Source organism: Kogia breviceps, chromosome 5 (genome assembly GCF_026419965.1).
Source record: "Kogia breviceps isolate mKogBre1 chromosome 5, mKogBre1 haplotype 1, whole genome shotgun sequence".
NCBI lineage: Eukaryota > Metazoa > Chordata > Mammalia > Artiodactyla > Physeteridae > Kogia > Kogia breviceps.
In genome coordinates, this window is record NC_081314.1 from 92,068,372 (window position 1) to 92,093,967 (window position 25,596).

Genomic DNA, 25,596 nt, shown 5'->3' on the forward strand with positions numbered 1-25,596 from the left:
GGAAACAATCCTATTTACCATCTCAACAAAAAGCATAAAATACCTAGGAATAAACCTACCTAAGGAGGCAAAAGACTTGTACTCATAAAACTATAAAACACTGATGAAAGAAATCAAAGATGATATAAACAGATGGAGATATATACCATGTTCTTAGATTGGAAGAATCAACATTGTGAAAACGACTATACTATCCAAAGCAACCTACAGATTCAATGCAATCCCAATCAAAACACCAATGGCATTTTTCACAGAATTAGAACAAAAAGTGTTACAATTTGTATGGAAACACAAAAGACCCCGAATAGCCAAAGCAATCTTGAGACAGAAAAATGCAGCTGGAGGGATCAGGCTCCCCAACTTCAAACTATACTACGAAGCTAGAGTAATCAACACAGTATGGTACTGGCACAAAAACAGAAATATAGATCAATGGTACAGGATAGAAAGCTCAGAGATAAAGCCACACAAATATGGTCACCTAATTTATGACAAAGGAGGCAAGAACATACAATGGAGAAAAACAGCCTCTTCAATAAGTGGTGCTTAGAAAACTGGACAGCTACATGTAAAAGAATGAAACTAGAACACTGCTTAATACCATACACAAAAATAAACTCCAAATGGATTAAAGTTCTAAATGTAAGACCAGACACTATAAAACTCTTAGCGGAAAACATAGGAAGAATGCTCTGACATAAACCACAGCAGGATCTTTTCTGACCCACCTCCTAGAGTAATGAAAATAAAACAAAAATAAAACAAATGAGACCTACTGAAACTTAAAAGCTTTTGCATAGCAAAGGAAACCATAAACAAGAAGAAAAGACAACCCTCAGAATGGGAGAAACTATTTGCAAATGAAGCAACAGACAAAGGATTAATCTGCAAAATATACAAACAACTCATGGAGCTCAATATCAAAAAAACAAACAACCTAATTAAAAAATAGGCAGAAGACCTAAATAGACATTTCACCAAAAATGATATACAGATGGCCAAGAGGTGTATGAAAAGATGCTCAACATCACTAATTATCAGAGAAATGCAAATTGAAACTACAATGAGGTATCACCTCACACTGGTTAGAATGGGTATCATCAGAAAATCTACAAACAACAAATGCTGGAGAGGGCATGGAGTAAAGGGAACCCTTTTGCACTGTTGGTGGGAATGTAAATTGAAACAGCCACTATGGAGAACAGTATGGAAGTTCCTTAAAAAACTGAAAATAGAACTACCACATGACCCAGCAATCCCACTACTGGGCATATACTCTGAAAAAACTAATTCAAAAGGATACATGTACCCCAATGTTCATCGCAGCACTATTTACAATAGCCAGGACATGGAAACAATCTAAATGTCCAACAATAGATGAATGGATAAAGAAAATGTAGTACATATACACAATGGAATACTACTCAGCCATGAAAAGGAACAAAATTGGGTCATTTATAGAGATGTGGTGGACCTAGAGTCTGTCATACAGAGTGAAGTAAGCCAGAAAGAGAATAACAAATATTGTATATTAATGCATATATGTGGAATCTAGAAAAATGGTACTGATGAACCTATTTTCAAGGCAGGAATAGAGACGTAGATGTAGAGAATGGACATGTGGACACAGAAGGGGATGGGGAGGGTGGGACAAATTGGGAGATTAGGTTTGACATAAATACACTACCATGTGTAAAATAGCTAGCTAGTTCCCACCTGCTATATAGAGTGGGGAGCTCAGCTCGGTGCTCTGTGATGACCTAGATGGGTGGGATGGAGGGATGGGAAGGAGGTCCAAGAGGGAGGGGATGTAGGTATGCATGTAGCTGATTCGCTTTTTTTTTTTTTTTTTTTTTTTTTTTTTTTTTTTTTGTGGTACGCGGGCCTCTCACTGCTGTGGCCTCTCCCGTTGCGGAGCACAGGCTCCGGACGCGCAGGCCCAGCGGCCATGGCTCACGGGCCTAGCCGCTCCGCGGCATGTGGGATCTTCCCGGACCAGGGCACGAACCCGTGACCCCTGCATCGGCAGGCGGACTCTCAACCACTGCGCCACCAGGGAAGCCCTGATTCGCTTTTTTGTGCAGCAGAAACTGACATAATATTGTGAAGTAATTTTACTCCAATTAAAAAAAAAAAAAGAATACATCTAAATGTGGAGAAACTCTTGCTACACACAAACAGGAGTCTGCAAGAAAGGCTCTTCTACAAACAAGGATGTAAAGATCCACATGGCGTTGGGTAGGAAGAGAGGAGAATCAATCAGGCAAGACCCACACATTCAGCAGGACACAGAGGAGAAGGGAGATATGTTGGGCTCAGAGATCCTCCCTGCAGAGTTAGGGGTTTGAACCACATATTGGGCATACCAGCCCTGGGGTCCAACACAAGGAAGACAAGTCCCCCTTAGCTGATTTGAAGACCAATGGGACTTAGAGGAGTGTTGTAAGAAGCCGAGACTCTGCTCATGATGAGCAGGTGCACATGCTTGCCTATTCTAGGGAACAAGGGGGAGGAAGCAGATTTAAAGCTGTGTGGGGCTCTGGCTGGTTTCCCACAACTGCTCCTGTCTGCAACAAGTGCCTGATCCAGCTGCTCTTGCTCCCGTGCAACTCTCTACAAGGATGGAAGTGCTTTAGCAGGTGGGGGGAGTGCACACTTAAGAGGAAATGAACCAGCTTGGACCCGACCCTCAGGGCTTCTGTTCCATCACCTTGAGCTCTGATCACACCCAAATAGCGCAGTGACAGCCACTGAGCATAGGAGAAGCTGGCTGGCACCTGGCTCTGGCTCTAGCCCCTCCATCTCCAGCCCTACCTCTCACCAAGGTGACAGCTGCTTGCACACGCCAGGAGAAGATGTGACCCATGCTCACTTCAGATTCAGCTTTCCCACCAAAGCCACTGGGCACGTGCAAACTGCATAGGGACACTCCCATGCAAGGATACTCCTTCAAGACTGGGATAGGTAACTATTTCACTTAATTTCATAGAGAAAGAGAAAGTTAAACAAAATGCGAAGACAGAAGAAATTGTTTCAAATGAAAGAACAGGGAAATAAACCTGAAGAAAACCCTAATGAAAGAGATAAATAACTTACCAGATAAAGGGTTCAAAGCATTAGTAATAAGAATGCTAACTGAGCTTGGTTAAAAAAAAATAGATGAACACAGGAAGAATTTTAACAAGGAACCAGAAAATATTAAAAAAAAAAAAAAAGAAAAACCATACGGAGCTCAAAAATACAATAACTGAAATGGAAAATACACTAGAAGGAATTAATAGCAGATTAGGTGATACAGAAGAACACATAAGCAATCTGGAAGAGAGAATAATGAAATGACCCAATCAGAACACCAAAAAGAGAAACAAATTTTTAAAAATGATTAAGGGACCTCTGGGACAACATCAAGTGTTATAACATTCACATTATAGGGGTCCCAGGGGGTGAAAAGAGACAGAAAGGGATAGAAAATGTATTTGATGAAATTATGGCTGAAACATTCCTGAAGTTGAAGAAGAAAACAGATTTCGAGTACAGGAAGCACAGGTAGTCCCAAACAAATGAACCTAAAGAGACCCACATTGAGACATATCATAATTAAAATGGCACAGGCTAGAGATAAAAAGAGAATTTTAAAGACAGCAAAAGAAAAACAGAGTCACGTACAAGGGAATCCCTATAAGGCTATCAGCTGATTTTTCTGTGGGAACTTTGCAGGCCAGAAGGATGCAGCATGATATATTCAAAATCTTGAAAGGGAAAAACCTGCAACCTAGGATACTCTATCCAACAAGGTTATCATTCAGAATTGAAGGAAAGATGAATTTCTCTGACAAGCAAAAACTAAAAGTTCATCAATACTAAAGTGACCCTAAAAGACAAAGGTCTCTTTAAGTGGAAAAGAAAAGGCTAAAACAAGAAGTGAGAATTTATAAGAAAGGAAAAATCCCACAGGTAAAGGCAAATATACAGTAAAGGCTGTGGATCAGTCACTTAAATAAGTGAGCATGAAGATTGAAAGACAAAGATTGTAAAATCAACTATAACTATAATAAACAGTTAAAGGATATGCATTAAGATGTAAAATATGGCATCAAAAACACAAAACATGGGGAAAGGGAGTAAAAATGTAGACCTTTTAGAATGTGTTTGAACTTAAGTGATTATCAGTTTAAAACAAGTAGATATAGCTATAGGTCAATACATGAACCCCATGGTAACCACAAATCAAAAGCCGACGATAGATACACAAAAACTAAAGAGAAAAGAACACAAGCATACCACTAAAGAAAATCATCAGACCACAGGGAACAAACTAAAAGAAGAGAAAAAACAGAACTACAATAACAACCAGTAAATGAGTAAGAAAATGGCAATAAGTACACACCGTAATCAAGTAGGATTTATTCCAGGGATGCAAAGGTGGTTCAATATCTGCAAATCAACCAATGTGACATACCACATTAACAAAATAAAGGATAAAAATCACATGATCATCTCAATAGACACAGAAAAAGAATCTGACAAAATTCAACATTTATTCATGATAAACTCTCATCAAAGTTGATACAGAGGGAACATATCTCAACATAATAAAGGCCGTTTATGACAAACACACAGCTAACATACTCAATCGTGAAAAGTTGAAAGATGTTCCTCTACAATCAAGAACAAGACAAGGATGCCCACTCTCAGAACTTCTATTTAACATAGTATTAGAAGCCCTAGCCACAGCAAGCAGACAAGAAAAAGAAACAAAAGGGCAACCAAATTGGAAGAGAATAAGTTAAACTGTCACTATTTGCAGATGACATGACCATATACACAAAACCCTTAAGTCTCCACCAAAATTTAACTGGATTCCTCCACCACTCCCCAAATGGGACCTAATTAAACTTAAAAGCTTTTGCACAGCAAAGGAAACCATCAACAAAATGAAAAGACAACCTACTGAATAGGAGAAAATATTTGCAATGATATGACCAATAAGGAGTTAATATTCAAAACATACAGCTCATATAAGTCAATATCAGAAAAACAACTCAATTAAAAAATGGGCAGAAGACCTGAATAGACATTTTTTCAAAAAAGACATACAGATGGCAAACAGGCACATGAAAAGATGCTCAACATTGCTAGTCATCAGCAAAATGCAAATCATAAACACAGTGAGATATCACCTCACACCTGTCAGAAAACAACAAAAAGTCCACAAATAACAAGTATTGGGAAGAATGTGGAACAAAGAGAACCCTAATACACTGTTGGTGGGAATGTAAACTGGTAGAGCCACTATGGAAAACAGTATGGAGGTTCACCAAAAAAATCTAAAAACAGAACTACCATATGATCCAGCAACTCCAATCCTGGGTATATATCTGAAGAAAAAAAAAACAACAGTAATTTGAAAAGATACAGGCACCTCAATGTTCACAGCAGCATTATTTACAATAGCCAAGAAATGGACAACCTAAGTGTCCATCAACAGATGAATGGATAAAGAGGATGTGGTATATATAGGCAACAAAATATTACTCGGTCATAAAAAAGAATGAAATTTTCCCATCTGCAACAACATAGATGGACCTGGAGGATATCATGCTTAGTGAAATAAGTAAGCCAGAGAAAGACAAATGCTGTATATTAGCACTTACATGTGGAACCTAAAATAAAAATACCAAACAAATGTAACAAAACAGAAACAGACTTACAGATATAGAGAACAAGCTAGTGGTTACCAACAGGAAAGGGATGGAAGAGGCATAGGATGGGGGTCGGGGATAAAGAGGTACAAACAACTATGTATAAAATAAATAAGATATAAGGATAGATTGTCCAATGCAGGGAATATTGCCAATATTTTATAACAACTTTAAATGGTGTACAATCTATAAAAATATTGAATCACTATGTTGTACACCTGAAACTAATATAATATTGGAAATCAACAATACTTTAATTTTAAAAAGTTAAATAAATAATAATAAATAAAGGTGTCCTAAAGACAAAAAAATGGGTAAAGAACATGAATGTGTCAAAATACAAATGAACAACTAAAAATATGAAAAGATGTCCAATTTTATGCATAATTAAAGGCAAGAAAATTAAAACATCATTAACTTAGCATATTAAAAATTTTTGATAATACATAACTTTGGCAAGTGTATGAATAACAAGGTGCATGGATAAACTCTTACTCAGTGTCACCTGGAAATACACAGCCTTTTGAGAGTATAATTTGGGAATATTGATTAAAATGAATAATATACAAACTCTTTGACCTACCAATTCCACTTTTAGTAAGTGATCCTACAGACACATTTGCACAATTGTGCTCATATATATTTTCCAGAATATTTGTTGTATACATATTTTGTTGATAAAATACTGGAAACAATTTAAATAGGATTTCCAAACAATAAAATACTAGTCAACAAAAGAATGAGGCAGAACTGTGTATAGTAATATGCAAAGATGCTCCAGACATTCAGTGAGGGAAAAAAAATCATACAGAATACTATACTTGTATATATGTATGTCTATGCTTATAATATATGGCCATATATGCACAGAAATATTGGGAAGGCATGTAAGACACTTTGTGTTTTTCTCTCTCAGGTGTACAACTGGAGGGGGTAGGGAGAAGAGAAATTGTTTTTCTTTTTACTTTTCTGTACTGCTACATTTTGTAGAGTGCAAATTTGTTACTTTAGTAAACACCCTAATTTGCTGCACCTTGCTTAGCTAATTACCTCTTAAATTGAAGCTTCACTGAAAACATTTTGGAAAACAACCAGGATAAAACCTCTAGTGTCTAGGCCAGTGCAGATGCATGGTCCAGGCCCTAAATTTAATCTCTGTGTGTGGCCCGCTTTACCTTTGGTAGGATACTTAGATAAGCAGACTCGCTGGAAGCTTTCAGAAAGGCAGAGGGTGGTGGGGGAGTCCTGGTGAGGTCCCTGATCAGTTCATCATTCCTGGAGCTCCTGAGGGAAAGGAAGCTGGCGCTACTCTGACTGAGGCTCCCAAAGCCTGCCAGGTCTGCATCGTGGAGAGAGCTTTTCTGGTGGCACCTGTATCTGGTGTCAGGGCTCACCAGGGCTTCTTCAAACACAGACTCCTCATCAGAGAGCTGCAGCTTCTCCAGTTCCTTATTGATTTTCTGTACATCTGCCACGGTGGTGCCAGTGGACACATGACTGTCAGGCTTTGTGTACTCAGCACAGAGACTGAGGATGGTCTCCAGACGCTGTCTCTCCTAGAACACAGAGGAGGGAAGGTCAGTGAGTTTGTGAGAAGGAGACAACTCCGAATAAAAAGACATAAGGACCCCTGGTGAATTCAACCCACACATAATCTCACAGATACTTGGCTGGTGATGTTTTTCATCATCTTTGATGAACCCATTTATAAATCCAGATGAAACCTGGGTTAACAATGCCTGATTTTCCTCTCAAATTCAATTCTTTATTTGTATATCCCAGTGCTGATCCTAGCACAAACTAGCACTCAGTGAGACCTTTCTTGATTTATCAATTCTCCAAACACTTCAAATGTTTTTGTTTAATCTCCTTTTTAAAATCTTCATCCCCTTCCCTCCCTCTACTATCCACCTTCAACAATATCTAGCTCTTTCATCACTGTAGACTTAATATTTGAGTTTAAAATTAATTCTCTAGGGCTTCCTTGGTGGCGTAGTCATTAAGAATCCACCTGCCAATGCAGGGGACACGGGTTCGAGCCCTGGTCCGGGAAGATCCCACATGCCACAGAGCAACTAAGCCAGTGCACCACACTACTGAGTCTGTGCTCTGGAGCCTGCGAGCCACAACTACTGAGCCCATGTGCCACAACTACTGAAGCCCATGTGCCCAGAGCCCATGCTCCACAACGAATGAAGAGTAGCCCCTGCTCACCGCAACCGGAGAAAAAGCCTGCATGCAGCAACGAAGACCCAACACAGCCTAAAATAAATAAATTTTTAAAAAAACTATTAAAAAATATTAATTCTCTAACTTCCTACAGAAATATCATTCTACTGTTTAGACACACAAAAGGAAAGTGCTACTTTAGAAAAGGCTTAATTTGAAAGGCATAATAATTAGGTCTTCAACTTTTTTCTTGAAATGCTTCAAATTTTTTAAAACTCTTTTTTATGTCTTGTCACCATATAAAGGTCTTTCCCACCAATTTCTCAAATGAAAAATTGAAATGATTTTTTAAAAAAGAGAATGTCGCAAGAAGATGAAGAACATTTAACGTCACATCCAGATACAAAGACAGCAACATATTTCAAATTCTGAGATCATTAAATCTTTGAATCATTTAGCTAGAAAATAAAATGATAGTTTATTTGTCTAAAAAAAATTAATATAAGGCCCTTGATGTCTATAATGGTACCACTAACTGACACTTCACCAAGCTCCCCATGTAAAACACATAGGTATTTATGATTTTTGACTTTAAGTAAACTTACTATACATTTGCGAACAAGGGGATATAGTTTACAAAATGCTTATCATAAACCTAGACAGCACTGTTTGGACTGAGGAATCTCAACATCTTTACCTTTCACATCAGCCCAACTGCCGAAGTGAAAAGAAAAAAATAAAATAGCAAAAAACATCTTTGGTTATTACATCTACCACATTGAAAAGAGAATTCAAAAGCCTTCCATAGAAAAATGTTTTCCAACTTAAACAGGAGGGAAATCCAAAAGAGAGGGGACATATGTATATGTATGGCTGATTCATTTTGTTGTGCAGCAGAAGCTAACACAACATTGTAACGCAACTGTACTCCAATAAAAATTAATTTAAAAAAAAAAAAGAAAAGAAAAACGTTTTCCAAACTGGTTATCAGTAACAAAATAGAAAAGTGTTAAGCAGCCTTGGGCTGCTGTTTTTAACATCTAATTGCAGAAAATTTGTAAAAACAAAATTCTGAAGGTAGTTCTCTTTATTAGCGGAAGACTATGAAATAGAAAAGTCAAATAGGAACAGACTAAAATAATTCCCTGGTTTTCATTAAATACATCCATTAAATGACAAAATGGCATAAATGACTTTCATCTGTCCTCTGAAGTACTCTCCCCACCCCAAAAATGCAACAGTTTGATCAAAAGGACTATTAAACGGGTTCTTATAAGCCCCACCTCCCTTTTACTGCCTGAACTTCTGGACTCCAGCTGCAGCTCCATCCTCATGGCCTCGTCCCACGGAAGGCACTCGGATGCACAACCTCATCCCAGGCGCTTCTGCACCCTGTCCATCCAGGAGTCCTGATGCTTATTTATCTCTGTAGCTGCTACCAGCTGCCAAGCCCTACCCACCTCAGCTTTGTGGGGAAGGGGGGGAGGGACACACACAGCGTTCATTGCCTTATTTTAAACTCCAACAATCTAGAAAAGTCTGCATGTGAATATGCAAAGACAACTGCAAGGGCGTATGTGAGGAAGGGGACAGGAACAAGATGTTATATTTTACCCCTTCTCAAAAGCATCTGCATTAGAGGCTAATCTCCAAAGAAAAGTTCTCTTTCTGTCATGTAGGTGAATTAAGTTGAAACAACTAAACTCAGTCTTTGTTAATCTTCATAGATGACAGTGTGTATGCATTCACCTCAACATTCATTACATTTGGGATTATCAGAAAGTTGTCAGTTTCTCTTTACCAGGGCACTAATGAACAGTGCGGCCCTCAAAAGCATGAAAGGTACTTCTGCCCAGCCTGTCATACACAGCAAAATTCCTCCCACATCTCCTTCCCAAAATAGTTTCTTTTGCTGCCAATGCCATTGCTTAATTCCAGAGGGAATAAATGATCCCAGCCAAAAGATGAATGCTATTTCAGACAGTGAAACAGTATTCAAAGGCGGTACACAGGAAGTTTGGTCTACTGCTATGTGCTTCTCTCTATTCTTATCACCCCATTCACAGCCAATCTGTTCAGGTTTGAATCACACATGGATGCAGCACTGCTGCCCACGAGTCTCACAGAATTCCAGGCCGTGCTGAGACACACTGGCCCTGTAAGAACTGCATCAAAGAAAAATAAACTGATGATGAGAAGTGCGTCAGAAGAAAGTCTGCGAGGCATTTCAGAAAGCACAAGAAGCCTTTTAAGGAAACCCTGCACAGAAATTACCCTCATAACTCTCCCTTGAGACCTCTTCATCTTTCCCATTAATCAGGCCAATATTCTCCACTCTGCATGACCAAAAATGAAGGCGGCCATTCCACACAGGACACTTTTGAGAATCAAATAGGTCACTATTAATAATTACGCTGGGACAGCAAGCGCAAACTGGGACTGGCAACCTGAGATGTGTGGCTCTCTTCCTAAAATTCAATTTTCTTTGACACTTCACCTAACAACCTGCTGAATTAGGAGGCTACCCTCTTTGATATCTCCAATTCCTACCCACCTTTCCAAACCAGCAATCCACTGAGCAACCTCTTGAAAAGGCACCAGTAAATAGCCCAAATATATAAATGGCCCAAAACACTGGTGTTCAGAGTTTAGAACGTAGGTCCCTTTGAATTAAATTATTTAACATACATTTTAATTTTTTGTCTCTCCATTTTCCCTTTCCTCCAACTCCATATATCAAAGAAAGCTTTGAAAGGGACACAAAAGCTTAACAAATATACCTGCAGGGGGGACCAGGAGAATATGGCGGAAGAGTAAGATGTGGAGATCACTTTCCTCCCCACAGATACATCAGAAATACATCCACACGTGGAACTGCTCCTATAGAACACCCACTGAACGCTGGCAGAAGACCTCAGACCTCCCAAAAGGCAAGAAACTCCCCACGTAACTGGGTAGGGCAAAAGAAAAAAGAAAAAACAGAGACAAAAGAATAGGGACGGTACCTGCACCAGTGGGAGGGAGCCGTGAAGGAGGAAAGGTTTCCACACACTAGGAGCCCCTTCATGGGCGGAGACGGGGTGGCGGAGGGGGAAGTTTCGGAGCCATGGAGGAGAGCACAGTAATGGGGTGCGAGGGCAAAGTGGAGAGATTCCCGCAGAGGACCGGTGCCGACCAGCACTCACCAGCCCGAGAGGCTTGTCTGCTCACCTGCCAGGGTGGGCAGGGGATGGGAGCTGAGGCTCGGGCTTCGGAGCTTAGATCCCAGGGAGAGGACCTGGGTTGGCGGCATGAACACAGCCTGAAGGGGGCTAGTGCGCCACAGCTAGCCGGGAGGAAGTCCTGGAAAAAGTCTGGAGCTGCCAAAGAGGCAAGAGACTTTTTCTTGCCTTTTTGTTTCCTGGTGCTCGTGCAGAGGGGATTAAGAGTGCCACTTATAAAGGAGCTCCAGAGATGGGCACAAGCCGTGGCTATAAGCGTGGACCCCAGAGATGGGCATGAGACGCTAAGGCTGCTGCTGCCGCCACCAAGAAGCCTGTGTGCGAGCACAGGACACTCTCCACCCCTCCCCTCCTGGGAGCCTGTGCAGCCCGCCACTGCCAGGGTCCTGTGATCCAGGGACAACTTCCCTGGGAGAACGCACAGTGTGCCTCAGCCTGGTGCAATGTCACGCTAGCCTCTGCCACCGCAGGCTTGCCCCACATCTGTACCCCTCCCTCTCCCCAGCCTGAGTGATCCAGAGCCCCCAAATCAGCTGCTCCTTTAACCCCGTCCTGTCTGAGCAAAGAACAGACGCCCTCAGGTGACCTACACGCAGAGGCGGGGCCAAAACGAAAGCTGAACCCCGGGAGCTGTGCAAACAAAGAAGAGAAAGGGAAATCTCTCCCAGCAGCCTCAGAAACAGTGGATTAAAGCTCCACAATCAACTTGATGTACCCTGCATCTGTGGAATACCTGAATAGACAACGAATCTTCCCAAATTGAGGAGGTGGACTTTGGGAGCAAGATATATTATTTTTTCCCCTTTTCCTCTTTTTGTGAGTGTCTATGTGTATGCTTCTGGGTGAGATTTTGTCTGTATAACTTTGCTTTCACCATTTGTCCTAGGATTCTGTCCGTCTGTTCTTTTTTTATTATTTTATTTTTTATTTTCATAACTTTATTTTATCCTACTTTATTTTATTTTATTTTATCCTCTTTCTTTCGTTCTTTCTATTTTTTCTCCCTTTTATGCTGAGCCGTGTGGATGAAAGGCTCTTGGTGATCCAGCCAGGAGTCAGTGCTGTGCCTCTGAGGTGGGAGAGCCAACTTCAGGACACTGGTCCATAAGAGACCTCCCAGCTCCACGTAAAATCAAATGGCGAAAATCTCCCAGAGATCTCCATCTCAACACCAAGACTCAGCTTCACTCAACGACCAGCAAGCTGCAGTACTAGACACCCTATGCCAAACAACTAGCAAGAGGCTGCCTAAAATCATAAGGCCACAGACACACCAAAACACTCCAGCAGACGTGGACCTGCCCACCAGAAAGACAAGATCTAGCCTCATCCACCAGAACACAGGCACTATTCCCCTTCACCAGGACGCCTACACAACCCAATGAACCAACCTTAGCCACTGGGGACAGATACCAAAAACAAAGGGAACTACAAACCTGCAGCCTGCCAAAAGGAGACCCCAACACAATAAGATAAGCAAAATGAGAAGACAGAAAAACACACAGCAGATGAAACAGCAAAGTAATAACCCACCACACCTAACAAATGAAGAGGAAATACCCAGTCTACCTGAAAAAGAATTCAGAATAATGATAGTAAAGATGATCCAAAATCTTGGAAATAGAATAGAGAAAATGCAAGAAACATTTAACAAGGAATTAGAAGAACTAAAGAGGAAACAAGCAGTGATGAGCAACACAATAAATGAAATTAAAAATAGTCTAGAAGGGATCAATAGCAGAATAAATGAGGCAGAAGAACAGATAAGTGACCTGGAAGTTAAAATAGTGGAAATAATTACTGCAGAGCAGAATAAAGAAAAGAGAATGAAAAGAACTCAGAGACCTCTGGGAAAACATTAAATGCACCAACATTCGAATTATAGGGGTCCCAGAAGAAGAAGAGACAAAGAAAGGGTCTGAGAAAATATTTGAAGAGATTATAGTTGAAAACTTCCCTAAGGAAGTTTTCCTTTCCCTAAGGAAAGGAAATAGTTAATCATGTCCAGGAAGCACAGAGAGTCCCATACAGGATAAACCCAAGGAGAAACATGCCAAGACACATATTAATCGAATTATCAAAAATTAAATACAAAGAAAACATATTAAAAGCAGCAAGGGAGGGCTTCCCTGGTGGCGCAGTGGTTGAGAGTCCACCTGCTGATGCAGGGGACGCGGGTTCGTGCCCCGGTCTGGGAGGATCCCACATGCGGCGGAGCGGCTGGGCCCGTGAGCCATGGCCGCTGAGTCTCCGCGTCTGGCGCCTGCGCTCCACAACGGGAGAGGCCACAACAGTTGAGAGGCCTGCGTACCGCAAAAAAAAAAAAAAAAAAAAAAAAAAAAAGCAGCAAGGGAAAAACAAAAAATAACACAAGGGAATCCCCATAAGGTTAACAGCTGATCTTTCAGCAGAAACTCTGCAAACCAGAAGGGAGTGGGAGGACATATTTAAAGTGATGAAGGAGAAAAACCTACAACCAAGATTATTCTACCCAGCAAGGACCTCATTCAGATTTGATGGAGAAATTAAAACCTTTACAGACAAGCAAAAGCTGAGAGAGTTCAGCACCATGAAACCAGTGTTACAACAAATGCTAAAGGAACTTCTCTAGGCAAGAAACACAAGAGAAGGAAAAGACCTACAATAACAAACCCAAAACAATTAAGAAAATGGGAATAGGAACATACATATCGATAATTACCTTAAATGGATTAAATACTCCCACCAAAAGACACAGAGTGGCTCAATGGATACAAAAACAAGACCCATATATATGCTGTCTACAAGAGACCCACTTCAGACCTAGGGACACATACAGACTGAAAGTGAGGGGATGGAAAAAGATGTTCCATGCAAATGGAAATCAAAAGAAAGCTGGAGTAGCAATTCTAATATCAGACAAAATAGACTTTAAAATAAAAACTATTACAAGAGACAAAGAAGGACACTACATAATGATCAAGGGATCGATCCAAGAAGAAGATATAACAATTGTAAATATTTATGCACCCAACATAGGAGCACCTCAATACATAAGGCAAATACTAACAGCCATGTTAGTATGGGGAAATCGACAGTAACACAATCATAGTAGGGGATTTAACACCCCACTTTCACCAATAGACAGATCATCCAAAATGAAAATAAATAAGGAAACACAAGCTTTAAATGATACATTAAACAAGAGTTAATTGATATTTATAGGACATTCCATCCCCAAACAACAGAATACACATTTTTCTCAAGTGCTCATGGAACATTCTCCAGGATAGATAATGTCCTGGGTCACAAATCAAGCCTTGGTAAATTTAAGAAAATTAAAATCGTATCAAGTATCTTTTCTGACCACAATGCTATGAGACTAGATATCAATTACAGGAAAACAGCTGTAAAAAATACAAACACATGGAGGCGAAACAATACACTACTTAATAACCAAGAGATCACTGAGGAAATCAACGAAGAAATGAAAAAATACCTAGAAACAAATGACAATGAAAACACAATGACCAAAAACCTATGAGAGGCAGCAAAAGCAGTTTTAAGAGGGAAGTTTGTAGCAATACAATCCTACCTTAAAAAACAGGAAACATTTCAAATAAACAACCTAACCTCGCACCTAAAGCAAGTAGAGAAAGAAGAACAAAAAAACCCCAAAGTTAGCAGAAGGAAAGAAATCATAAAGATCAGATCAGAAATAGATGAAAAAAATGAAGGAAACGATAGCAAAGATCAATAAAACTAAAAGCTGGTTCTTTGAGAAGATAAACAAAATTGAAAAACCATTAGCCAGACTCATCAAGAAAAAAGGGGAGAAGACTCAAATCAATAGAATTAGAAACAAAAAGGAGAAGTAACAACTGTCACTGCAGAAATACAAAGGATCATGAGAGATTATTACAAGCAACTCTATGCCAATAACATGGACAACCTGGATGAAATGGACAAATTCTTAGAAATGCACAACGTGCTGAGACTGAACCACGAAGAAATAGAAAATATGAACAGATCAATCACAAGCACTGAAATTGAAACTGTGATTTAAAATCTTCCAACAGGGCTTCCCTGGTGGCGCAGTGGTTAAGAGTCCGCCTGCCGATGCAGGGGACATGGGTTCGTGCCCCGGTCCGGGAAGATCCCACGTGCCGCGGAGCGGCTGGGCCCGTGAGCCATGGCCGCTGAGCCTGCACATCCAGAGCCTGTGATCCACAATGGGAGAGGCCACAACAGTGAGAGGCCCATGTACAGGAAAAAAAAAAAGAAAATCTTCCAACAAACAAAAGCCCAGGACCAGATGGCTTCACAGGTGAATTCTATCGAACATTTAGAGAAGAGCTAACACCTATCCTTCTCAAACTCTTCCAAAAGATGGCAGAGGGAGGAACTCTCCCAAACTCATTCTACGAGGCCACCATCACCCTGATACCAAAACCAGACAAAGGTGTCACAAAGAAAGAAAACTACAGGCCAATATCACTGATGAACATAGATGCAAAAATCCTCAACAAAGTACTAGCAAACAGAATCCAACAGCACATTAAAAGTATCAAGTGGGGTTGATCATACACCATGATCAAGTGGGGTTTATTCCAGGAATGCAAGGATTCTTCAGTATATGCAAATCAATCAACGTGATACACCATATTAACAAATTGAAGGCATAAAACCATATGATCATCTCAATAGATGCAGAGAAAGCTTTTGACAAAATTCAACACCCATTTATGATAAAAACCCTCAAGAAAGTAGGCATAGAGGGAACTTTCCTAAACGCCATATATGACAAACCCACTGCCAACACTGTCCTCAATGGTGAAAAACTGAAACCATTTCCACTAAGATCAGGAACAATACAAGTTTGCCCACTCTCACCACTCTTATTCAACATAGTTTTGGAAGTTTCAGCCACAGCAATCAGAGAAGAAAAAGAAATACAAGGAATCCAAATTGGAAAAGAAGAAGTAAAGCTGTCACTGTTTGCAGATGACATGAAACTCTACATAGAGAATCCTAAAGATGCTACCAGAAAACTACTAGAGCTAACCAATGAATTTGGTAAAGTGGTAGGATACAAAATTAATGCACAGAAATCTCTGGCATTCTTATACACTAATGATGAAAATTCTGAAAGTGAAATTAAGAAAACACTCCCATTTACCATTGCAACAAAAAGAATAAAATATTTAGGAATAAACTTACCTAAGTAGAAAAAAGACCTGTATGCAGAAAACTATAAGACACTGGTGAAAGAAACTGAAGATGATACAAACAGATGGAGAGATATACCATGTTCTTGGATTGGAAGAATCAACATTGTGAAAATGACTGTACTACCCAAAGCAATCTACAGATTCAATGCAATCCCTAACTAACTACCACTGGCATTTTTCACAGAACTAGAACCAGAAATTTCAAAATTTGTATGGAAATACAAAAGACCCTGAATAGCCAAAGCAATATTGAGAAAGAAAAACAGAGCTAGAGGAAGCAGGCTCCCTGACTTCAGACTATACTACACTGCTACAGTAATCAAGACAGTATGGTACTGGCACAAAAACAGAAATATAGATCAATGGAACAGGATAGAAAGCCCAGAGATAAAGCCACACACATATGGACACCTTATCTTTGATAAAGGAGGCAAGAATATACAGTGGAGAAAAGACAGCCTCTTCAATAAGTGGTGCTGGGAAAACTGGACAGCTACATGTAAAAGTATGAAATTTGAACACTCCTTAACACCATACACAAAAATAAACTCAAAATGGATTAAAGACCTAAATATAAGGCCAGACACTAACAAACTCTTAGAGGAAAACTAGGCACAACACTCTATGACATAAATCACAGCAAGATCCTTTATGACCAACCTCCTAGAGAAATGGAAATAAAAACAAAAATAAACAAATGGGACCTAATGAAACTTCAAAGCTTTTGCACAGCAAAAGGAAACCATAAACAAGACCAAAAGACAACCCTCAGAATGGGCGAAAACATTTGCAAATGAAGCAACTGACAAAGGATTAATCTCCAAAATTTACAAGCAGCTCATGAAACTCAATAACAAGAAAATAAACAACCGAATGCAAAAATGGGCAGAAGACCTAAACAGACATTTCTCCAAAGAAGATGTACAGATTGCCAACAAACACATGAAAGAATGCTCTACATTATTAATCATTAGAGAAACGCAAATCAAAACTACAATGAGATATCATCTCACACAGGTCAGAATGGCCATCATCAAAAAATTTACAAACAATAAATGCTAGAGATGGTGCAGAGAAAAGGGAACCTTCTTGCACTGTTGGTGGGAATGCAAATTGATACAGCCAGTATGGAGAACAGTATGGAGGTTCCTTAAAAAACTACAAATAGAACTACCATACACCCCAGCAATCCCACTACCATACACCCCAGCAATCCCATATACCCAGAGAAAACCATAATTCAAAAAGGGTCATGTACCAAAATGTTAATTGCAGCTCTATTTACAATAGCCAGGACATGGAAGCAACCTAAGTGTCCATCAACAGACGAATGGATAAAGAAGATGTGGCGCATATATACAATGGAATATTACTCATCCATAGAAAGAAATCTGTCATACAGAGTGAAGTAAGTCAGAAAGAGAAAAATAAATACCGTATGCTAACACATATATATGGAATCTAAGAAAAAGAAAAAAAAAAGGTCATGAAGAACCTAGGGGTAAGATGGGAATAAAGACACAGACCTACTAGAGAATGGACTTGAGGATATGGGGAGGGGGAAGGGTAAGCTGTGACAAAGTGAGAGAGTGGCATGGACATATATACATTACCAAACGTAGGGTGGATAGCTAGTGGGAAGCAGCCGCATAGCACAGGGAGATCCCCTAGGTGGTTTGTGACCACCTGGAGGGGTGGGATAGGGAGGGTAGGAGGGAGGGAGACGCAAGAGGGAAGAGATATGGGAACATATGTATATGTATAACTGATTCACTTTGTTATAAAGTAGAAACTAACACACCATTGTAAAGCAATTATACTCCAATAAAGTTGTTTAAAAAAACAAAAACAAAACACAAATATACCTGAAGAAAATGGTGCACAATTCTTTTCCTTAGTGGTTAAAAAAAATGTTGTGGGCCAAGTGTATGTCTTTTGACCTCAGAGCTTTCTTTCTTTTTCAGAGGAATGTGTCTGGCACTGACCCACTTCAGTTCACAGTCCTCAGTCAGGAAACTCTTCCATCTCCTGAACCCATCCAGTCCCCTCGTAATCAACAGCAGCCAGTCTAGGCCCTAGGACTGTGAATACAATATAGTAATAAATTATGAGAAAATCAAGTGCTGATACTTAAGCACAGGTGAAATCTTTGTTAAAATCCCTCTTTTAACAGCCACTATGGAGAAAAGTATGGAGATTCCTTTAAAAACTAAAAATAGAGTTACCATATGATCCTGCAAACCCACTCCTGGGCATATATCTGGAGAAAACTATAATTTGGAAAGAAGGATGCACTCCAATATTCCTTGCAGCACTGTTTACATTAACCAAGACATGGAAACAACGTAAGTGTCCATCGACAGATGAATGGATAAAGAAGATACGGTGTATACACACAATGGAATATTACTCAGCCATAAAAGAGAATGAAATTCATATTGCAGCAAAATGAATGGATCTAGAATTATCATATTAAGTGAAGTAAGTCAGACAAAGACAAATATCTTATGATATTGCTTATATGTGGACTCTAAGAAAAAAAAGTTACAAATGAACTTATTTACAAAAAAGAAATAGACCCACAGACATAGGAAACAAGCTTACAGTTAACAAAGGGAAAGAAGGGTGGAGGGATAAATTAGGAGTTTTGGATTAACATATACACACTACTATATATAAAATAGATAACCAACAAGGACCTACTGTATAGCACATGGAACTATACTCAATATTTTGTAATAACCTATAAGGGAAAAGAATCTGAAAAAGAATATATATATTACATATTATATATATATATATATATATATATATATATATATATATATATAAAGCTGAATCACTGGGTACATCTGAAACTAATACAACATTATAAATCAACTATTCTTCAATTTTAAAAAACCTCAAGAAAAAAATCCCTCTTTAATAATTATATACGTCAGGTCATTTATTACATGAAACAAAGGGTTAACGGTTAGCAATAATTTAGTTGAAAGGAGATTTTTCTCTAGTTAAGAGGACCTGTTATAACTGAGAAAAAAGACCTCTCTCTTTTGTTAACTCTAGGGATTCAATGTTTCCATATCTTCAGTTCAATAACAATCTATTAAGTTACTCTGCCCGGTAATGTACTGGGGATACAAAGAGGAAAAAAGACAGCATTTCTACCCTCAAATCTTTAACAAGAGGCACAAATAGTCAATCGATTAAAGAAACAGTGATAACAGAGGTTTACCGAAAGCCAATGGATTCTTTTACGGGAAAGCAACGCACAAAAATTATAGAAAAACAAATGTGAGTTGAGTCCTCAAGGATAAATATGAGTCTGGTCTGATAAATATGAGTCTGGTCTGTTCAACAGGTGGGCAGGGCATTTCTGTAAAGGAACCATATAATCAAAGGCATAGAATCATGGATTCTCATAGTATGCTCAGAGATCAGCAACTTCTATGTGGCTAGAGAGATGGGGTTCTTTGGAGGAAGAGGATGAGGTACATGCAAGAAATGGGCCAAATTTTTCTTTATATCAGGACTTGTTAGATCCCAATACCCTAAATAAACTTTGGGAATAAATTCATAGGGTATACCAGCAAGAGTCAGAGACCTTGGTCTAAAAGTGGATGGCAGAATGAGAAGAGCTGGAGCTGACAGCAAGTAAGCAGAATTTCCAGGATTCCATGATCCAACTCTGATGTCTCAATTAAGTAGGTCAATAAGGAGGAAAAACAGAAGCAATGGCTAAAAGTCTTTCCTGTGGGTCTATTTGTTTTTAGAGATAAATCCCTTAGGGTCGAGATAAATCCCTGGGGCTTTTAAGATCAGTCCTCTTCTTTCTGGGCACAGAATAAAATGATGCTTCTCTTCCCAACCCCCAAACTGGATGTGACTGTCAAACTTGCATCAGCCAATGAAATGTGAGAAGCAACAAGTGTCACTTAAGCCTGAATGGCCAGCACATGATTCATTACATGCCTGACTTTGTCATGGCAGCATGACACTCCAGATGATGTTGGTTCCATCAGTCTGGGCCCTGAGTGAGGAACTGTGGAGCAGAGGCCTCATTCATCCCAAGCTGGCCACGGGGTATGAAGGAGAAACAGATCTATGTTGCATCAAGCTTTTGAGATACACTTGCTGTATGATAAAGAATTTGACTTTGCCCAAAGAGGTCTGCCTCTGCTGTTGGCTTCTGGAAGGTAATCTATTTCATACCTGATATGAGTGTTTTTGTTCATTAGGGCAAGTTTGGCCACACCAGATAATCTTAGGGTGGGGACTGGACACTCCAGAAACACCAACCATGTGATTTTGTGTGGGTGCTTTGGGTCATGTGGTATCAATCGACCTGGAGACAGAGATTAACAACGTGGGCAATCAATCAACTATGGATTGTGTGATGAAGTCCAATAAAAACCCTGGACACCAAAGTTCAGGTAAGCTTCCTAGGTGGCCTACGCCATGTGTGCTATCACACACCAATGAAAGTAGAGTAACGCATCCTGACTCCAAAGGGAGGGGACAGTGGAAGCTTCACATTTGGAAACATCTGACTCTGCTTTATACATCTCTTCCTTTGGCTGATCTTTGTCTGTAGCCTTTCCCTGTAACAAACAATAATCATGACTATAATAGCTTTCAGTGGGTTCTGTCAGTCTTTCTATGGAATTATTGAATCTGAGAGTGGTCTGGGGAACACCTTGAACTTGCAGTTAGTGTCAGAAGTGAGGACTGGTCTTGGAGACTGTGTCTTTTAACCTTGTAATTGGCCTTACACTTACCCAAACATTGCCTTAGTATTGTTTTCATCCGTTGAGGACAAAAGATCTGATTAAGAAATTGTATACATAAGTAAGGAGTTTTTATTGTTCGGTTTTACAAATTATCTTCATGGAAGTCAGTTTAATGTCTAGCTAAGAATATTTTATTTTATTTTATAGACTGGCCAGGAAGTCTACTTCAGGCTTGCGGTCAGGAAAGTACTTTATTCTGCCACCGTGAGTTTAAATAGATGTGCGTGTGTGCCATCAGAAGGGCTGAGCTGGAAAGAGGCACATCTGACAAACAAAAGAGTAATGGTTTTGTGTGACTGTATTTTCTCTGGAGGCAACTTCAAGTTATTTAGAGTTGCTAATAATGTGACAGCTACTAATTGATCAACAAACATTTGTTACACACAGATTACTATTAGGACCTCGCATCACATACACCTGTTCTCCTTCCATAGTAACGGACAACTCAGTACTGAGGGAGAGTAAGACATATGCAAATAACTATGGCAACACTTACCACTCAGTTAGTTTTCAGTACCTGTTTCTCAAATATACTCAGTACACTCAAATGCACAAACACTGCCTAAGGAGATCAAGGCCATCTTGCTTAAACTCCCTAAACTTCCCTCCTCTATCATCTTTATCTAGCTGGTCCTCCTTTCCTCACTGTACCATAGTGGTTAAAAGCATGAACTTTGGAGCCAGGCTGCTTGGGTTTGAATGCTGCTTCCATAGCTACTTGTGTGGCCCTGGGCAAGTCATTTAGCTTTTGTGAGTCTTAGTTCCTCATGCATAGAACAGGGGATTACTGGAGTATCTACCTTATAGGGTGGTTGCGAAGATTTTAAAAAATATATATAGATAGCTGGCACTTAGAATGTTGTCTGGGACACAGTAAACACAATAAAAGAATTAGCTCAGTTACCTAAGGATCGTCCCTCAGTCTTTCCAAGGCAAAGCCCCCTGCTTGCGCCATTGCATCCATTTCTCTCCCACCTTCTTTGTGGCTTTGGTCTATTAATTATCCCTTCTCCTACACTCTGATTTCCTCTCTATTGACTCCTTCTCTTCTGTCTGAAAATGTACTCAAACCCCTTCCCTACACCCCCAGTAACAATTATCAATTAAACAACTAATTATCCTTATCAGATGACGCAGCAGCTCTACCCTTCTACTTCCCTTCCTTCCTTCATGCCCCACCACCCCACAATCCCAATCTCAAAGAAGTTGCCAATGTTCAACACGTCACTTCCCATCAACCCCAGCCCTTTGCAGTCTGGGACAGCGTGTCCTTCATTTGTGTGGATTGGACACACGGTAAGAGAAGGGGGTACCTCCTACTTCTCCAGGAAAATTAGGGGTAAAGTGACCAGAAACAGGGGAAGCACTTTGAAATAAAGATATTTTCATGAAGAGAGCTTGGTAACTCTCTCTGTCATCTTATATTTTAATGATCTGTGGGGTAAAATGGCTTCTCCCTCTCACAGAACCACTGGATTTTCAGGGCAGAATCTGTGTTAAATTTGATTAAGTGGAAAGAACATTTATTTGCATTTGAAGTTCTGGACTTAGCAGATCCATAACATAGAAGCTCAATCTTTCTAATCTTACCTGGTCTGTAAAACAGAGATTGTAAAATTAGCGCCTACCCTTTAGTTCTTGGAGAAACTGATAAGAGCTTGTGTATGAGAACATTTCATACACTTTATACTATAAAGTTTACAATTGGTGCCTGAGCAGGTCCTCAGTGTTTGTTAACCAGGACTAGAGATGGTTCCCATTAAAACATGACGTGAAATAGACAATTATCTTGTGGGTCCTGGGGAACCATCTCTAATCCTGGTCAACAAACAAACCTGCAAAACAAATCCAATTGTTTTCAGGCAAAGGAAATACAGGAAAAATATGTTATGCAGCCAAATGGCTCCCTGAAAATTCACAAATCTATGGGGTTCCTTTGCCAATCTGGAAACAGAGAGAACGCCCTCATTGCCCAAAATGCCTCCCCATGGTAGATCATGTGCCTGAGCCCAGTCGCCATAGTAACCCAGGGAGGAAGGAATTTTTTCTGTCACTCACTGCCATTTGGTCCCTCTATCCCCACCGTTACAGAGCAACATATATTCCCTATAGCATAAGTCCAGTGGAGTAGCTTCTAGAAAGAACTACCTTCCAAAAAATCCATCTCCTATCCAGTGCACACTTCATCCTTGACATAAAACCCAGGTTTCTATTCCAGGTTGCCCCTGGCTCCACCTTAAATGCCAGAGATAATCATTGTCCCTGCCCTGTGAGTACATGCCTCATTCAAATACCTGAGGAGTTGATCACATCCTGCCTTTGCTCATACCCAAAGAAATTCAGTTCTTTTCATCTCATTTCATAAATGTATCCTCACACTCCTGATCATTTTTTTAAAAATTACTATTACAGCTCCCTTAAACCTGCTTGCCTCTACTATTATTTTTAGCTGTGTCCCTCTCCTAGAAAGAGCTTATACTTTAAAAAATATGCATGAATATAAGTATATAATATGTTTAATTATTAACACATTTATAAAATATATTTAAATATTAGTTTCATAACTTAATTATAATTATATGAACTACATATAATACATGTGTATGCTGAGATAACGTTTATTTTTATTCTCATTTATATCAGGCATGTCCTAAAATACTACCACTTGATTAAATTAATCCTGTTACTTTTTTTTTTTTTTTTTTTTTTGCGGTACGCGGGCCTCTCACTGTTGTGGCATCTCCCATTGCGGATCACAGGCTCCGGATCCGGACGCGCAGGCTCAGCGGCCATGGCTCATGGACCCAGCCGCTCCACGGCATGTGGGATCTTCCTGGACCAGGGCACGAACCCGTGTCCCCTGCATTGGCAGGCAGGTTCTCAACCACTGCGCCACCAGGGAAGCCAAATCCTGTTACTTTTTAATCCAAGAATGTTTTCTCAACTTGCTTTTTCCACCTGTATTTATTCCTTGCATTTGCTAGGCAGACTCGTTAATCCCTGACCATCTAACTAGGATCTTCTGTATTTTACTCCTTTCCTGATGCCTTTTTTGCATCGTTTTGCCATTTAAAATCAACTGACAGACATGCAAGTTTTGATAAGTTTTACTTTTATAAAATATCAGTCTTGGGCTTCCCTGGTGGCGCAGTCGTTGAGAATCCGCCTGCCGATGCAGGGGATACGGGTTCATACCCCGGTCCGGGAAGATCCCACATGCCGCGGAGCTGCTGGGCCCGTGAGCCATGGCTGCTGAGCCTGCATGTCTGGAGCCTGTGCTCCACAACGGGAGAGGCCACAACAGTGAGAGGCCCACGTACCACAAAAAAAAAAAATCAGTCTTGTGGTGACCTACTCTTAAAATATTACAAGATGCCATTTGAAAGAAAATGCCCATTTTGAATGACTGCATAACATTATTGATGCTACTCAGAAAATTTAAGGGGGAAAATAATACACTTCTCCCTATAGACTGAAAAACATTGGCTATAAAGAAATGAAATTCATATGATCAATATAATCATAATTTCCACCGTGTGTAAGAAAAATATGCCAGGTATTTTTCCTCTTACATGGACAGGGTTTTGGAAGAAAATCTACATGGTGTCTGAGTCCCTTCTGTTAAAGAAATTATGCTATTGTTCTATACCATTAAAGAAAACATGACAAAACAAAAGTCCAATAGTACTGTCATTTCTTTACATTTTCACCTTGGCTTAACTAAGTTCCACAGGATCTTTTTGTTTTGTTTTGTTGTTGTTTCTCCTGAAAGAACACAGTTTACAATATACAATCCATTGAAATACTTTTAGAATATTATATAATATTTTATTTTGTTCAATCAAAACCAGTTTATGAGAGGTATCAAAACTCAGTTTTCACATTTGAAAATCTATCCTACAAAAAATAAACTCTCTTTTTTTTTAATGCACAAAGAAGTTGGTGGAGTAAAAAGTAAGAAAGTCTAACAAGTGAAAAAAAGTGACTGGGCTATCACATATCAACTGAAAGTACTACAATGCAACTTTTGATGGGAGATACATCTCATGGGAAATACTATGTGTTAAAAATTTAAAAGCATGCTAGCAAGTTTTATATATAGAAATTCAAAATAAACAATGACATGTCTTCTTTATTTGAGCTGTTAGGAAAGTAACAATATTTTCCTTTCTCCCAAGGCAACTTTCAAAAATTGCAATCTCTGTCTAACATGATTTAGGCCTTGGTCTTCATGAGCTGATGTAAAAGACAAACTTTCAAAGTTCTGGCTCTGTTATTCTATAATCAAAATGAAAGAATAATACATGTCTGAAGAAACTTGTTCTTTTTAACTGTACTTTTAGCATTTTCTTAAAATTATCTTTTTTCAAAATCCAAATTACAATCCCAGAGCTGGGATAGGGTCTTAGCCATTTTGAATGAGAAAAACATCAATTTTTCCAAACCAAAATTCTTTTTTAAAACATGCCCCCACAGAAATATTTCCCCCTTGCAGTCAATTAGA

At 39.5% G+C, this 25,596-nt stretch overlaps 1 protein-coding gene across 43 annotated transcripts in view; it reads right to left on the minus strand.

Moving 5' to 3' along the window:
* The window catches only part of PHLDB2 (pleckstrin homology like domain family B member 2), a 135,824-nt gene that overhangs the window by 60,236 nt on the left and 49,992 nt on the right, over positions 1-25,596 (minus strand). For 35 of the 43 annotated variants that reach the window (XM_067034679.1, XM_067034676.1, XM_067034674.1 and 32 more), the window contains exon 3: positions 6,878-7,258. In XM_067034679.1, the coding sequence (XP_066890780.1) occupies positions 6,878-7,258 (381 nt within the window). The remainder of the gene's footprint in view (positions 1-6,877; positions 7,259-25,596) is intronic. The other 8 variants (XM_067034689.1, XM_067034685.1, XM_067034673.1 and 5 more) reach the window with 1 other exon arrangement.